The sequence below is a fragment of the Lampetra fluviatilis genome, chromosome 37 (assembly GCF_964198595.1).
Source record: "Lampetra fluviatilis chromosome 37, kcLamFluv1.1, whole genome shotgun sequence".
In the NCBI taxonomy this organism is placed as follows: domain Eukaryota; kingdom Metazoa; phylum Chordata; class Hyperoartia; order Petromyzontiformes; family Petromyzontidae; genus Lampetra; species Lampetra fluviatilis.
This window is the reverse complement of record NC_136311.1, coordinates 5,140,082-5,155,067: the sequence shown is the minus strand read 5'-3', so window position 1 is coordinate 5,155,067 and position 14,986 is coordinate 5,140,082. Positions and strand designations below refer to the sequence as shown.

Genomic DNA, 14,986 nt, shown 5'->3' with positions numbered 1-14,986 from the left:
GATTACATCTTGAATCTTGAATCATTGCCTCACTTGATGCAGCAAATCTGGCTGTGACGGTCCCACCTGATGACGGAGACTTGTGTTGCCTCCGAAACGTCGTGATTTTTATTTTTTATTTTATTTTACTTTCATTAATTTTAATGTTTTACCTACCTGACTTTACCGACAAAACCTAAGAATATGAATCCTTGCAGTCACGAAAGCTTCAAATCTAGGATTCCCTCTTTAACCACCGCTTGGTGTGACCTTTCCCCTCGCCCCTCCCAAGGTGAGTGGCACGAAGGCGGGCGTGGTGAGGTTTCTTGGCGAGGCGGACTTTGCCAAGGGCGAGTGGTGCGGCGTGGAACTGGATGAACCCCTGGGCAAGAACGACGGCTCTGTGGCTGGCACCAGGTACCAGATAATTCGAGCCCCCTCCTCTGTAGACCAATGAGAAGCCGACGCCACGTGTGCGGTCTATTGGGCAAGGTGGGCCCGTCGAGCATATCTTCTCTGAAGCTTCAGCCACGCTCTACTGCGGTTGAACTGACGAATCTCACCTGCCCTTCTCCATCGTTGTGCTATCTGCCTTCGTCCCCACTATCCTGTTGGCCCCTTAGGCCTCCTGCAATTGGATCGCGACTCTTCATGGTTACCACTACCAATTGTGACCGCGATTGCATTGCGAGTGGCTGTGAAAACAGAGCCTAACGATAGCAGTATTAACAACAACAACAAATTGGTTTTACCTTTTCCACCCCATTCCCCCCCCCCCCCCGCTGCATGAAGATATTTCCAATGCCAGCCCAAGTACGGCCTCTTCGCCCCGACGCACAAGGTGACGCGAATCGGCTTCCCGTCGACGACGCCGGCTAAGGCGAAGGCCGGCGGTGCCGTGCCGGGCACGCGGCGCACCGTCAGCTCGGGCATCGCCGCGCTCAAGCGCAGCCCCAGCGCCTCCTCCATCAGCACGCTCAGCTCCGTGGCCTCGTCCGTGAGCGCCAAGCCGAGCCGCACCGGCCTGGTACGTTTTTTTTAATTACATTTTTTTTAATTAAAATTTTTTTTATTCCATTTTATTATTAATTTTTATATTTACCCAGGAAAGGAGGTCCACTGAGCTACGTAGCTCTTTTTCAGAAGCGACCTGGCCATCACAAATGATAGCTCAACGAAGTGGCTTATCACCCACACCAAACCCACCCAAACCCACCCAAACCCACCCCACGTGTGTGTGTGTGTCCGCAGCTGGCGGAGACGTCCGCCCGCTACTCGCGCAAGATCGCGGGGAACACGGCGCTCCAGGAGGCGCTCAAGGAGAAGCAGCAGCACATCGAGCAGCTGATGGCCGAGCGGGACATGGAGCGCGCCGAGGTGGCACGAGCCACCAGCCAGGTCGGAGAGGTGGAGCAGGAGCTGTCTCTCGTAAGACACGCGCACTCGCAGGTGAGGCTCCCAATGATCATATTCCACTTCGGTCCATTCTTGATCTTCGCGATCACTGTGATGGGGCGGGTGGGGAGGGGAGGCAGAGTCTGCTTCGGTTCGGTTCGTGACGCATCGATGCGTCACTGCGTCTCTTCTCCGCTGCTGCTTCTTCGCTGATCTCTTTACATTCATCTTTGGTCCGTTATTCTTGTTGTTGTTGTTGTCCTTTATTTAACCAGAAGGTGAAATAAATAAAGCCATTGAGACGCACGAAACAACATTGTGCCTCTTGCAAGCGTGACCTTTCATGGTGCTAGATCGCTGCCCTCATTCCGACTGCCGATGCATGCCATTGTCATTATCGTCATATGCATAAGTTCTATTGAAAATTTCATCCTCATCATGCATATGTAATTTGTATAAAATTTGCAGCATCGCATGTTTCATCACTTAGCATCCCCATCTTTATTGATTTTCCACTGCTGTATGTAGGCCTCCCAACCTCGTCACCATCCCCCACAGTCCATTTCCCTCCTGCGGATGAGCCGATCTCTTTGCGCCGTCTGCACGGCGGTTATCTTCACGGTCATCTACTCTCCGTTTGGCTGCCATTTTCTCGCGAGTCTCATTCGTCCGTGCTTTCCGTGCGATCTTCCTCGTGTTCCGTAAACAGTTTGTGGTTGAAGCGGAGGAGAAGATGGACAGCCTGCGGACTCTGGTGGAGGCAGCCGATCGCGAGAAGGTGGAGCTGCTCAATCAGCTGGAGGAGGAGAGACGGTGAGTGAGAGAGGTGGGGTCACACCATTGATTCCCATAGTAATAACAATCATCGGTAATTATTTGACAGCCATTTTTATCGATCAACTGCAATGAGTCCTCGTCACGTGTCGGTCAAACCAACGTTTAAATTAAATAAAGTGGAATAAGCCGAAAAGAATTGAAGATCTCTTTTACCAGTGGCAAAATATGATAGTAGGTTTTTACCCTTTTAACTGGTACAAAACTGACACCTTTATTCAAGGCATCATGTTTGCAATGACCACAACACAAGTAGTCAAAAAAGCAAACAAAAAGAAGCAACTCTGATAAGGATGATAATATGCACTGTCCTTGAAGTTGATTGGCCCACACCCGAGACGGCTTTCTTTAGAGCCTAGTCCCCATTGGTGTAGGGCCAGATGACACCAGAAGGCGTACAACTCAAACACAGTGCAATATCAGAGTATTGAGAGCTCGGGGTAAGCATTTACACTATGAGATCTCTTTTACCAGTGGCAAAATATGATAGTAGGTTTTTACCCTTTTAACTGGTACAAAACTGACACCTTTATTCAAGGCATCATGTTTGCAATGACCACAACACAAGTAGTCAAAAAAGCAAACAAAAAGAAGCAACTCTGATAAGGATGATAATATGCACTGTCCTTGAAGTTGATTGGCCCACACCCGAGACGGCTTTCTTTAGAGCCTAGTCCCCATTGGTGTAGGGCCAGATGACACCAGAAGGCGTACAACTCAAACACAGTGCAATATCAGAGTATTGAGAGCTCGGGGTAAGCATTTACACTATGAGATCTCTTTTACCAGTGGCAAAATATGATAGTAGGTTTTTACCCTTTTAACTGGTACAAAACTGACACCTTTATTCAAGGCATCATGTTTGCAATGACCACAACACAAGTAGTCAAAAAAGCAAACAAAAAGAAGCAACTCTGATAAGGATGATAATATGCACTGTCCTTGAAGTTGATTGGCCCACACCCGAGACGGCTTTCTTTAGAGCCTAGTCCCCATTGGTGTAGGGCCAGATGACACCAGAAGGCGTACAACTCAAACACAGTGCAATATCAGAGTATTGAGAGCTCGGGGTAAGCATTTACACTATGAGATCTCTTTTACCAGTGGCAAAATATGATAGTAGGTTTTTACCCTTTTAACTGGTACAAAACTGACACCTTTATTCAAGGCATCATGTTTGCAATGACCACAACACAAGTAGTCAAAAAAGCAAACAAAAAGAAGCAACTCTGATAAGGATGATAATATGCACTGTCCTTGAAGTTGATTGGCCCACACCCGAGACGGCTTTCTTTAGAGCCTAGTCCCCATTGGTGTAGGGCCAGATGACACCAGAAGGCGTACAACTCAAACATCATCCTTATCAGAGTTGCTTCTTTTTGTTTGCTTTTTTGACTACTTGTGTTGTGGTCATTGCAAACATGATGCCTTGAATAAAGGTGTCAGTTTTGTACCAGTTAAAAGGGTAAAAACCTACTATCATATTTTGCCACTGGTAAAAGAGATCTCATAGTGTAAATGCTTACCCCGAGCTCTCAATACTCTGATATTGCACTGTGTTTGAGTTGTACGCCTTCTGGTGTCATCTGGCCCTACACCAATGGGGACTAGGCTCTAAAGAAAGCCGTCTCGGGTGTGGGCCAATCAACTTCAAGGACAGTGCATATTATCATCCTTATCAGAGTTGCTTCTTTTTGTTTGCTTTTTTGACTACTTGTGTTGTGGTCATTGCAAACATGATGCCTTGAATAAAGGTGTCAGTTTTGTACCAGTTAAAAGGGTAAAAACCTACTATCATATTTTGCCACTGGTAAAAGAGATCTCATAGTGTAAATGCTTACCCCGAGCTCTCAATACTCTGATATTGCACTGTGTTTGAGTTGTACGCCTTCTGGTGTCATCTGGCCCTACACCAATGGGGACTAGGCTCTAAAGAAAGCCGTCTCGGGTGTGGGCCAATCAACTTCAAGGACAGTGCATATTATCATCCTTATCAGAGTTGCTTCTTTTTGTTTGCTTTTTTGACTACTTGTGTTGTGGTCATTGCAAACATGATGCCTTGAATAAAGGTGTCAGTTTTGTACCAGTTAAAAGGGTAAAAACCTACTATCATATTTTGCCACTGGTAAAAGAGATCTCATAGTGTAAATGCTTACCCCGAGCTCTCAATACTCTGATATTGCACTGTGTTTGAGTTGTACGCCTTCTGGTGTCATCTGGCCCTACACCAATGGGGACTAGGCTCTAAAGAAAGCCGTCTCGGGTGTGGGCCAATCAACTTCAAGGACAGTGCATATTATCATCCTTATCAGAGTTGCTTCTTTTTGTTTGCTTTTTTGACTACTTGTGTTGTGGTCATTGCAAACATGATGCCTTGAATAAAGGTGTCAGTTTTGTACCAGTTAAAAGGGTAAAAACCTACTATCATATTTTGCCACTGGTAAAAGAGATCTCATAGTGTAAATGCTTACCCCGAGCTCTCAATACTCTGATATTGCACTGTGTTTGAGTTGTACGCCTTCTGGTGTCATCTGGCCCTACACCAATGGGGACTAGGCTCTAAAGAAAGCCGTCTCGGGTGTGGGCCAATCAACTTCAAGGACAGTGCATATTATCATCCTTATCAGAGTTGCTTCTTTTTGTTTGCTTTTTTGACTACTTGTGTTGTGGTCATTGCAAACATGATGCCTTGAATAAAGGTGTCAGTTTTGTACCAGTTAAAAGGGTAAAAACCTACTATCATATTTTGCCACTGGTAAAAGAGATCTCATAGTGTAAATGCTTACCCCGAGCTCTCAATACTCTGATATTGCACTGTGTTTGAGTTGTACGCCTTCTGGTGTCATCTGGCCCTACACCAATGGGGACTAGGCTCTAAAGAAAGCCGTCTCGGGTGTGGGCCAATCAACTTCAAGGACAGTGCATATTATCATCCTTATCAGAGTTGCTTCTTTTTGTTTGCTTTTTTGACTACTTGTGTTGTGGTCATTGCAAACATGATGCCTTGAATAAAGGTGTCAGTTTTGTACCAGTTAAAAGGGTAAAAACCTACTATCATATTTTGCCACTGGTAAAAGAGATCTCATAGTGTAAATGCTTACCCCGAGCTCTCAATACTCTGATATTGCACTGTGTTTGAGTTGTACGCCTTCTGGTGTCATCTGGCCCTACACCAATGGGGACTAGGCTCTAAAGAAAGCCGTCTCGGGTGTGGGCCAATCAACTTCAAGGACAGTGCATATTATCATCCTTATCAGAGTTGCTTCTTTTTGTTTGCTTTTTTGACTACTTGTGTTGTGGTCATTGCAAACATGATGCCTTGAATAAAGGTGTCAGTTTTGTACCAGTTAAAAGGGTAAAAACCTACTATCATATTTTGCCACTGGTAAAAGAGATCTCATAGTGTAAATGCTTACCCCGAGCTCTCAATACTCTGATATTGCACTGTGTTTGAGTTGTACGCCTTCTGGTGTCATCTGGCTAAAGAAAGCCGTCTCGGGTGTGGGCCAATCAACTTCAAGGACAGTGCATATTATCATCCTTATCAGAGTTGCTTCTTTTTGTTTGCTTTTTTGACTACTTGTGTTGTGGTCATTGCAAACATGATGCCTTGAATAAAGGTGTCAGTTTTGTACCAGTTAAAAGGGTAAAAACCTACTATCATATTTTGCCACTGGTAAAAGAGATCTCATAGTGTAAATGCTTACCCCGAGCTCTCAATACTCTGATATTGCACTGTGTTTGAGTTGTACGCCTTCTGGTGTCATCTGGCCCTACACCAATGGGGACTAGGCTCTAAAGAAAGCCGTCTCGGGTGTGGGCCAATCAACTTCAAGGACAGTGCATATTATCATCCTTATCAGAGTTGCTTCTTTTTGTTTGCTTTTTTGACTACTTGTGTTGTGGTCATTGCAAACATGATGCCTTGAATAAAGGTGTCAGTTTTGTACCAGTTAAAAGGGTAAAAACCTACTATCATATTTTGCCACTGGTAAAAGAGATCTCATAGTGTAAATGCTTACCCCGAGCTCTCAATACTCTGATATTGCACTGTGTTTGAGTTGTACGCCTTCTGGTGTCATCTGGCCCTACACCAATGGGGACTAGGCTCTAAAGAAAGCCGTCTCGGGTGTGGGCCAATCAACTTCAAGGACAGTGCATATTATCATCCTTATCAGAGTTGCTTCTTTTTGTTTGCTTTTTTGACTACTTGTGTTGTGGTCATTGCAAACATGATGCCTTGAATAAAGGTGTCAGTTTTGTACCAGTTAAAAGGGTAAAAACCTACTATCATATTTTGCCACTGGTAAAAGAGATCTCATAGTGTAAATGCTTACCCCGAGCTCTCAATACTCTGATATTGCACTGTGTTTGAGTTGTACGCCTTCTGGTGTCATCTGGCCCTACACCAATGGGGACTAGGCTCTAAAGAAAGCCGTCTCGGGTGTGGGCCAATCAACTTCAAGGACAGTGCATATTATCATCCTTATCAGAGTTGCTTCTTTTTGTTTGCTTTTTTGACTACTTGTGTTGTGGTCATTGCAAACATGATGCCTTGAATAAAGGTGTCAGTTTTGTACCAGTTAAAAGGGTAAAAACCTACTATCATATTTTGCCACTGGTAAAAGAGATCTCATAGTGTAAATGCTTACCCCGAGCTCTCAATACTCTGATATTGCACTGTGTTTGAGTTGTACGCCTTCTGGTGTCATCTGGCCCTACACCAATGGGGACTAGGCTCTAAAGAAAGCCGTCTCGGGTGTGGGCCAATCAACTTCAAGGACAGTGCATATTATCATCCTTATCAGAGTTGCTTCTTTTTGTTTGCTTTTTTGACTACTTGTGTTGTGGTCATTGCAAACATGATGCCTTGAATAAAGGTGTCAGTTTTGTACCAGTTAAAAGGGTAAAAACCTACTATCATATTTTGCCACTGGTAAAAGAGATCTCATAGTGTAAATGCTTACCCCGAGCTCTCAATACTCTGATATTGCACTGTGTTTGAGTTGTACGCCTTCTGGTGTCATCTGGCCCTACACCAATGGGGACTAGGCTCTAAAGAAAGCCGTCTCGGGTGTGGGCCAATCAACTTCAAGGACAGTGCATATTATCATCCTTATCAGAGTTGCTTCTTTTTGTTTGCTTTTTTGACTACTTGTGTTGTGGTCATTGCAAACATGATGCCTTGAATAAAGGTGTCAGTTTTGTACCAGTTAAAAGGGTAAAAACCTACTATCATATTTTGCCACTGGTAAAAGAGATCTCATAGTGTAAATGCTTACCCCGAGCTCTCAATACTCTGATATTGCACTGTGTTTGAGTTGTACGCCTTCTGGTGTCATCTGGCCCTACACCAATGGGGACTAGGCTCTAAAGAAAGCCGTCTCGGGTGTGGGCCAATCAACTTCAAGGACAGTGCATATTATCATCCTTATCAGAGTTGCTTCTTTTTGTTTGCTTTTTTGACTACTTGTGTTGTGGTCATTGCAAACATGATGCCTTGAATAAAGGTGTCAGTTTTGTACCAGTTAAAAGGGTAAAAACCTACTATCATATTTTGCCACTGGTAAAAGAGATCTCATAGTGTAAATGCTTACCCCGAGCTCTCAATACTCTGATATTGCACTGTGTTTGAGTTGTACGCCTTCTGGTGTCATCTGGCCCTACACCAATGGGGACTAGGCTCTAAAGAAAGCCGTCTCGGGTGTGGGCCAATCAACTTCAAGGACAGTGCATATTATCATCCTTATCAGAGTTGCTTCTTTTTGTTTGCTTTTTTGACTACTTGTGTTGTGGTCATTGCAAACATGATGCCTTGAATAAAGGTGTCAGTTTTGTACCAGTTAAAAGGGTAAAAACCTACTATCATATTTTGCCACTGGTAAAAGAGATCTCATAGTGTAAATGCTTACCCCGAGCTCTCAATACTCTGATATTGCACTGTGTTTGAGTTGTACGCCTTCTGGTGTCATCTGGCCCTACACCAATGGGGACTAGGCTCTAAAGAAAGCCGTCTCGGGTGTGGGCCAATCAACTTCAAGGACAGTGCATATTATCATCCTTATCAGAGTTGCTTCTTTTTGTTTGCTTTTTTGACTACTTGTGTTGTGGTCATTGCAAACATGATGCCTTGAATAAAGGTGTCAGTTTTGTACCAGTTAAAAGGGTAAAAACCTACTATCATATTTTGCCACTGGTAAAAGAGATCTCATAGTGTAAATGCTTACCCCGAGCTCTCAATACTCTGATATTGCACTGTGTTTGAGTTGTACGCCTTCTGGTGTCATCTGGCCCTACACCAATGGGGACTAGGCTCTAAAGAAAGCCGTCTCGGGTGTGGGCCAATCAACTTCAAGGACAGTGCATATTATCATCCTTATCAGAGTTGCTTCTTTTTGTTTGCTTTTTTGACTACTTGTGTTGTGGTCATTGCAAACATGATGCCTTGAATAAAGGTGTCAGTTTTGTACCAGTTAAAAGGGTAAAAACCTACTATCATATTTTGCCACTGGTAAAAGAGATCTCATAGTGTAAATGCTTACCCCGAGCTCTCAATACTCTGATATTGCACTGTGTTTGAGTTGTACGCCTTCTGGTGTCATCTGGCCCTACACCAATGGGGACTAGGCTCTAAAGAAAGCCGTCTCGGGTGTGGGCCAATCAACTTCAAGGACAGTGCATATTATCATCCTTATCAGAGTTGCTTCTTTTTGTTTGCTTTTTTGACTACTTGTGTTGTGGTCATTGCAAACATGATGCCTTGAATAAAGGTGTCAGTTTTGTACCAGTTAAAAGGGTAAAAACCTACTATCATATTTTGCCACTGGTAAAAGAGATCTCATAGTGTAAATGCTTACCCCGAGCTCTCAATACTCTGATATTGCACTGTGTTTGAGTTGTACGCCTTCTGGTGTCATCTGGCCCTACACCAATGGGGACTAGGCTCTAAAGAAAGCCGTCTCGGGTGTGGGCCAATCAACTTCAAGGACAGTGCATATTATCATCCTTATCAGAGTTGCTTCTTTTTGTTTGCTTTTTTGACTACTTGTGTTGTGGTCATTGCAAACATGATGCCTTGAATAAAGGTGTCAGTTTTGTACCAGTTAAAAGGGTAAAAACCTACTATCATATTTTGCCACTGGTAAAAGAGATCTCATAGTGTAAATGCTTACCCCGAGCTCTCAATACTCTGATATTGCACTGTGTTTGAGTTGTACGCCTTCTGGTGTCATCTGGCCCTACACCAATGGGGACTAGGCTCTAAAGAAAGCCGTCTCGGGTGTGGGCCAATCAACTTCAAGGACAGTGCATATTATCATCCTTATCAGAGTTGCTTCTTTTTGTTTGCTTTTTTGACTACTTGTGTTGTGGTCATTGCAAACATGATGCCTTGAATAAAGGTGTCAGTTTTGTACCAGTTAAAAGGGTAAAAACCTACTATCAAGAATTGAAGAGTCAAATGTTCCCGCTTGTTCTGCTATAGATGCTCGTTGCATGGCATTTAAACCGATATTTTTGTTTTACTCTCAGAGACGGATGGTTTTGGACAAAAGTCAGTGAAAAAACTAAAATGTATGTGATGGGTTGTTGTGAGTTGCCCGTTTATCAATAAAATCAGCAGTTTGTAATTCCTGCAGACAGAATTGGAATTGGGTGGGAAAAAAACAAATGGAATATTAGTTTTTTTTACGCGTTCAATGGTGTTGAAAGAGCTGAAGCTATCACAAAGTCGCTCCGCTTGAGAAGCCAGTTTAATCACGGGCGGCGGAAACCCAGACTTGAACCCAGGATCTGTGTGGGGTGCCAGCGCGCACTTCCATCGTTTAATTAGCTTCATGAGCCACCCGGTCAACTCCCAAAGACTCTAAAATGGATTGCATTGGAGTGTGGGAGATGTCCTTACGTTTAAGTTGATTTTCTTTGTTACATGGACGATGGTCCTGTTTATTGATCGAGGAGGGCTAAAGACAGAACAGGACACGAGAGTACAAATAGTTCCACTGAATTAGAGTTTTAGTTTCCACTGAAATAGAGTTTCAGTGGAACTGAGCGGCTATTTAAAGTTTCTCCTTTTGAGTTAACGTTTTTAATCGAATGAAGTACCCTTTTAGATTAAATGTACCATCTAAAATAAAAGCCTGCGAGAGCGTGGTAATCTTGAGAGTTATTACACTAAACAGTTTTAGTAGAAATTCAACTTTCCTTCCAGTTGAGTTTCGTGTTTAACATTTGTTTTTACCTTCATTGGATGTGGCTGGGTGGCTCATGGTTCAGAGAGGGGGCAATAAACCAGCACCTTTAAGAGCCTGTGTTCGAATCCAGGTTTCACCTGCGAGTTTGATCGTCACAGCCCCAATGACCAAAGACACAATAATCGGCAATTCGTTTTTTTTTTCCACCAAAAATAAATCCAGCTCTGAGAATCTACAACAAAAATATCGGGTTGAGGGCCGTGCGGTGAACATTTTACTGTTGTAGGGCCCGTGTGAAAGTGCGTTCCCTCTAGCAAATGATGAGGCCGCTTGAAGCTTGAAGGCATCTCCAGAAGTCGCATGAAGGGATTCCCTCTGGCTTGTGATTTATGGGCGATATCGCCCTCCGTCGGAGGGCCGTACTTTAACAAAGTGCCGATGCACTGCGCTCGCGAGAGTTCTGGATGGACGCGTCATCTCTTGCCGCGACGCCGACAGAGAGACAACAAGAACAACAAAGATTTGAAGCTTTCGTGACTGCAGGAATCGATACTCTTTGTTTCTTTCGGTAAAGTCACGTAGGTATAAAATAAAATAAATCACGACGTTTTCCCACCGGATGATGATTGCTTGTGTTGCAATCGAAACGTCGTGATTTATTTTATTTTATACCTACGTGACTTTACCGAAAGAACCAAAGAGCATAAGAACAAAAAAGACAGTATTTTAATTGAAAAACGAAAAACTTTAGGGGAGAAATTCGTAAATGGTCACGTGCGCGCGCATGTATTTTTTATTGTAATCAGTTTCTCCCACTTAACATTGTCTTCAACAGAAGGGTGGAAGACCTGCAATTTCGGGTGGAGGAGGAATCCATTACGAAGGGCGACCTGGAGGTACACCGAGAGCATATAGTCTTTGTCAAGATGTTTAAAAATAATCCGCGTGTAAGAAATCACAAGCACGTTCCTCACAGGTGCATCAGGCACCATTGGATGGGGGGAGGCAATGATTGGCTATACTCAACTGATGATTCCTAACCGGCATGAAACTAGCCCACATTCTCGTTTGATCCCGCGGCGGTCACAGCCATGCAGACTCCCAACTGTTCCATTCGTACGGGATGAGAGTGTTGCCCCTTCGCATGCGTGCGTTTTCTCCGGGTGCTCCATTTTCCTTACATTAATTAATTGGTCAAAAACACCTTAATATGTAGAGGAGCGCAGAGCTTGGGGTGGGGGGCACAATTTGGTTGCTGGGTCACCGCCTGGCTGCCGCCTTCCCGCTGGACTTTAGTGAAAAACTGCTGGACATCTGTGAAAATGAGCTTTATAGCCTATTGGATTCCTCCGGTATAAACAAAGATTCTGATTGTCTGTGGCTCCTCCTCTCTCCTATGGAGTCTCCCTCTCTCTTAAAAATAGCGAGTGAATGCCATGCGGTGGCGAGGTACAAGTTGAAATCGTGCTTTTTTTAATTCAGCACGATGCTGGGACTCGTGTGCCACACCTATTTAACTAATTTCTTTACAAATTATTTTTGTGTTTAGCTTGTTGTCTTCCCCCCCCCCGCACACCTCCGATTAGCACGGTTGGCTATGTATGGCGTGAAAGAAGTTCAACGTACGTGCATACATACGTGTATGACGGCAGCTGGTGCAGCGTTGCCAATTGCCACGTTCTGTTGCCTGTTGCGGTGGCAACTTCTTGCAGCGGTGGCTCCTTCTTGCAGCAGTGGTCCCTTCTTGCATGTGCATGAGCTGTCACGCACTTCTCTGGATCTGTGTGTCTTTATGTGTGCACGTACACTTATTCCCGTCAGGCTCAATCGGTTTGTGCTGACAAGTCGGCTGTGTGTGTGTGTGCGCGCGTGTCTTTATTGTCAAGCGGCCAGCAACGAACAGCACTGTTAGCAAAGTTGTAATCGTTATCGATTACAACTGTAACACGTTTTTTTTAATTGAGCAAGGTTATTATTATTATAAGAGCTTGGGGAAAAGAGATGATGGGAGGGGATTCCAAAGTGGAGCAGTGCAGGGTAAAGAAGCTGAAAGACAGGTGTTGTGACTTGCATTGTGGTGATCAGGTGAATGAGCGAGTTGGTTCGTGAGCGAATGGGTGAGCGAGTTCGATGTTGTGACCTTCAAGTGTGGAGATTGAACGCAGTATGGATGGAGACGAAAGAGTCAGTGTCTGGTCGACCGAGTTCTCAACACGGGCGAAGGAATCGATGAGTGAAGTTCATGGGAACAGTAACAGCAACTATGGTGTTAGTAGTAGTAGTCGTAGCGACAATAACACTGGTCAACATACTTGCTCCGATTGCTCTCTCTTAACCCTCGGTGTCTGTGTGGCTGTTTGTGGTCTGACACTCCGCCCCCCTCCCCCCCATCAAATGTCGGTTCATTCATTGGTGTGCGGTCTATATCTTTGGCGTGGGTGTGAGTTTTGCATGCGTGTGGATTTTTTTCGACTAACAGACTCAAACCAAACTGGAGCATGCGCGCATTAAGGAGCTTGAGCAGAGCCTTCTGTTTGAGAAAACCAAAGCCGAGAAGCTGCAGAGAGAGTTAGAAGACTCGCGGGTAAACTGGGATGCAACGTTCACACTGTCCGTCCGTAGCGATCATGCGGAACAAACAAACAAAAACAAACATTTATTTACAGTACTGAACCTTCAATCCAGAATTTAAACATGCTACTGCACAACGTCGCATGTCCCGACTGTCGCATAGCCGCCCGCACCCAGCGCGACGTGTGGCGCATGGTGGAGCCGTTAATTTTTTTTCCACAGGTGTTCGCAAATCCGCCCTGGTTTCACGTACAATCTTGTATTCATTTTTGCGTGCATTCGTCAACTCCTAAAGTGGTGTAAAGCGGCTTCTCTTGCCTTGTTTAAAGCTGTTTGCTTAATTTGTTTGTACAGTTACAAAATTGGTGCGTCGCGTAAAGTGTAATTGTCTACACGCGCTCACGTATACAGCCCCCTTGCATATCCGCCTATACATCAGTCCCCAGCGAGTTGGATATGCGACGTTGTACTGTATATATTTTACTTATTTTGTGACTACAGGTTGTATTTAACGACCTGCTTAAAAAAAAAAAATCTAAAATATTTAATTATTGTAGCCAACTAAAGAGACGGTGGATTGAAAGTTTCTGTAAAATTGCCTGTCCAATTAACTATTTCTAATGCTTTGTGTTTGGCTGGGTTATAATAAGCATGGCGCCAAATAATAATTAATCATCTTACGGCAGACGCAATCCAACAACAAACGACCGTAGATTTATCGACCTGCGCTGTAGCTGTCCGACGTGTGTTTTTTGCGGGTTGTACCGCTACGTGTCGTTCGTAGTTTCTCGCCACGTGCCCGGGAGCTTCTTCCCAAAGCGGTCTCTAAACATCGGATATCGCGACGAACAGCCCGTAGCGGCACAACCGCGAAAAACCTCCGCACGGCTGTGCTGTGTTCCTGGCTCCCCGACCTGAGTTCGAAGCTTCGGTAATGGGTGGAGAAAAAACTAATTAAAAGTGGCTCAATAACTCGCCAATCAGTTTAAAAAATATATCCTCTTGGATAGTAGTGCTTGCGTGGGCGACCACCGTGCTCGTCAGGGTTGGCATTCGCCAACCCGCAGTGGCCAGCGTGGTGAAGTACAGTCAGGTAACGCCCATGACTCGATCAGCGTAGGGGGGGAGGCCCTCATCCAGCAGTGGATTGACCAATGGGCTGTAGGTATGCTGTATGTAATGTAGTCACGCGACTTCTGACCGAGGCGCTACGGTCGGCACAGTAGAAAGAAAGACACAAACGACGCCCGATGATAATTCAATCTTGAAATCAAACGGGCAAACCGCGACAATGTAGCGCCATCGCTGCAGTGCCGCCCTGAAAAGTACGGTGGTCACACCGGCAGTGACATCGCTCGAGAGTGACGGCCTCGTGGCTTGAGAGGCACTTCCAAGTCTTTTTTCTTATTAACGTTCGCTTGACTTTGGTTTCCAATAGTCTGGGTCGCACCTCCGAGGCAATGCCTTACACGGGTTTGTTCCTTGGGCTGCGTCTGCCTTTCAAACGCTTATGACTTTTAACCCACTGTGGGAGACATGCCACTTCACTTTGTGTATATCCTTCCCCTGGGGCCACAGCTTTGTGTGCGATGCTGCTCAATAACTGTGTGCCCAACCTCGGTAATCGTCAGCAAGCTGGGCTTAAATTTCGGCCGGGTCTTTGTCTGGCTTGGCGGGCCTAGAAAATATGTCTTCATCTAGTGTAACTCTCGCTGTGACTGTCGCTAATGACGCTGGGCACATCCCACTTACCCCAGTTAACTAGCAACCTGGAAAATATCCTGCGAGAAATAAATCACTTTGAACAACCGCATCCAGTATTCATCCCTCTGGGTGTGGCCACTGGTCACAAACCACCGACTCGGACCTAGCAGATAATCCTGGAGAATGTTGCCCTCCCGCTATGGCTGTGGCAACATTGCCACCTGCTCGGGGTTTACCAAGCGACTCGTAAAATATTTGGCGATGAATACGAACAAGTCTGGCCATCGGCGACTGCCTCGTCCGCGACGCGA

General features: G+C 44.9%; 1 protein-coding gene across 3 annotated transcripts in view; it reads left to right on the top strand.

Moving 5' to 3' along the window:
* Positions 1-14,986, top strand: part of LOC144945280 (uncharacterized) — a 91,655-nt gene that overhangs the window by 14,557 nt on the left and 62,112 nt on the right. For all 3 annotated transcript variants that reach the window (XM_078873669.1, XM_078873670.1, XM_078873671.1), the window contains 6 exons: positions 272-396; positions 772-1,006; positions 1,231-1,428; positions 2,084-2,187; positions 11,236-11,296; positions 12,880-12,984. In XM_078873669.1, the coding sequence (XP_078729795.1) occupies positions 272-396; positions 772-1,006; positions 1,231-1,428; positions 2,084-2,187; positions 11,236-11,296; positions 12,880-12,984 (828 nt within the window). The remainder of the gene's footprint in view (positions 1-271; positions 397-771; positions 1,007-1,230; positions 1,429-2,083; positions 2,188-11,235; positions 11,297-12,879; positions 12,985-14,986) is intronic.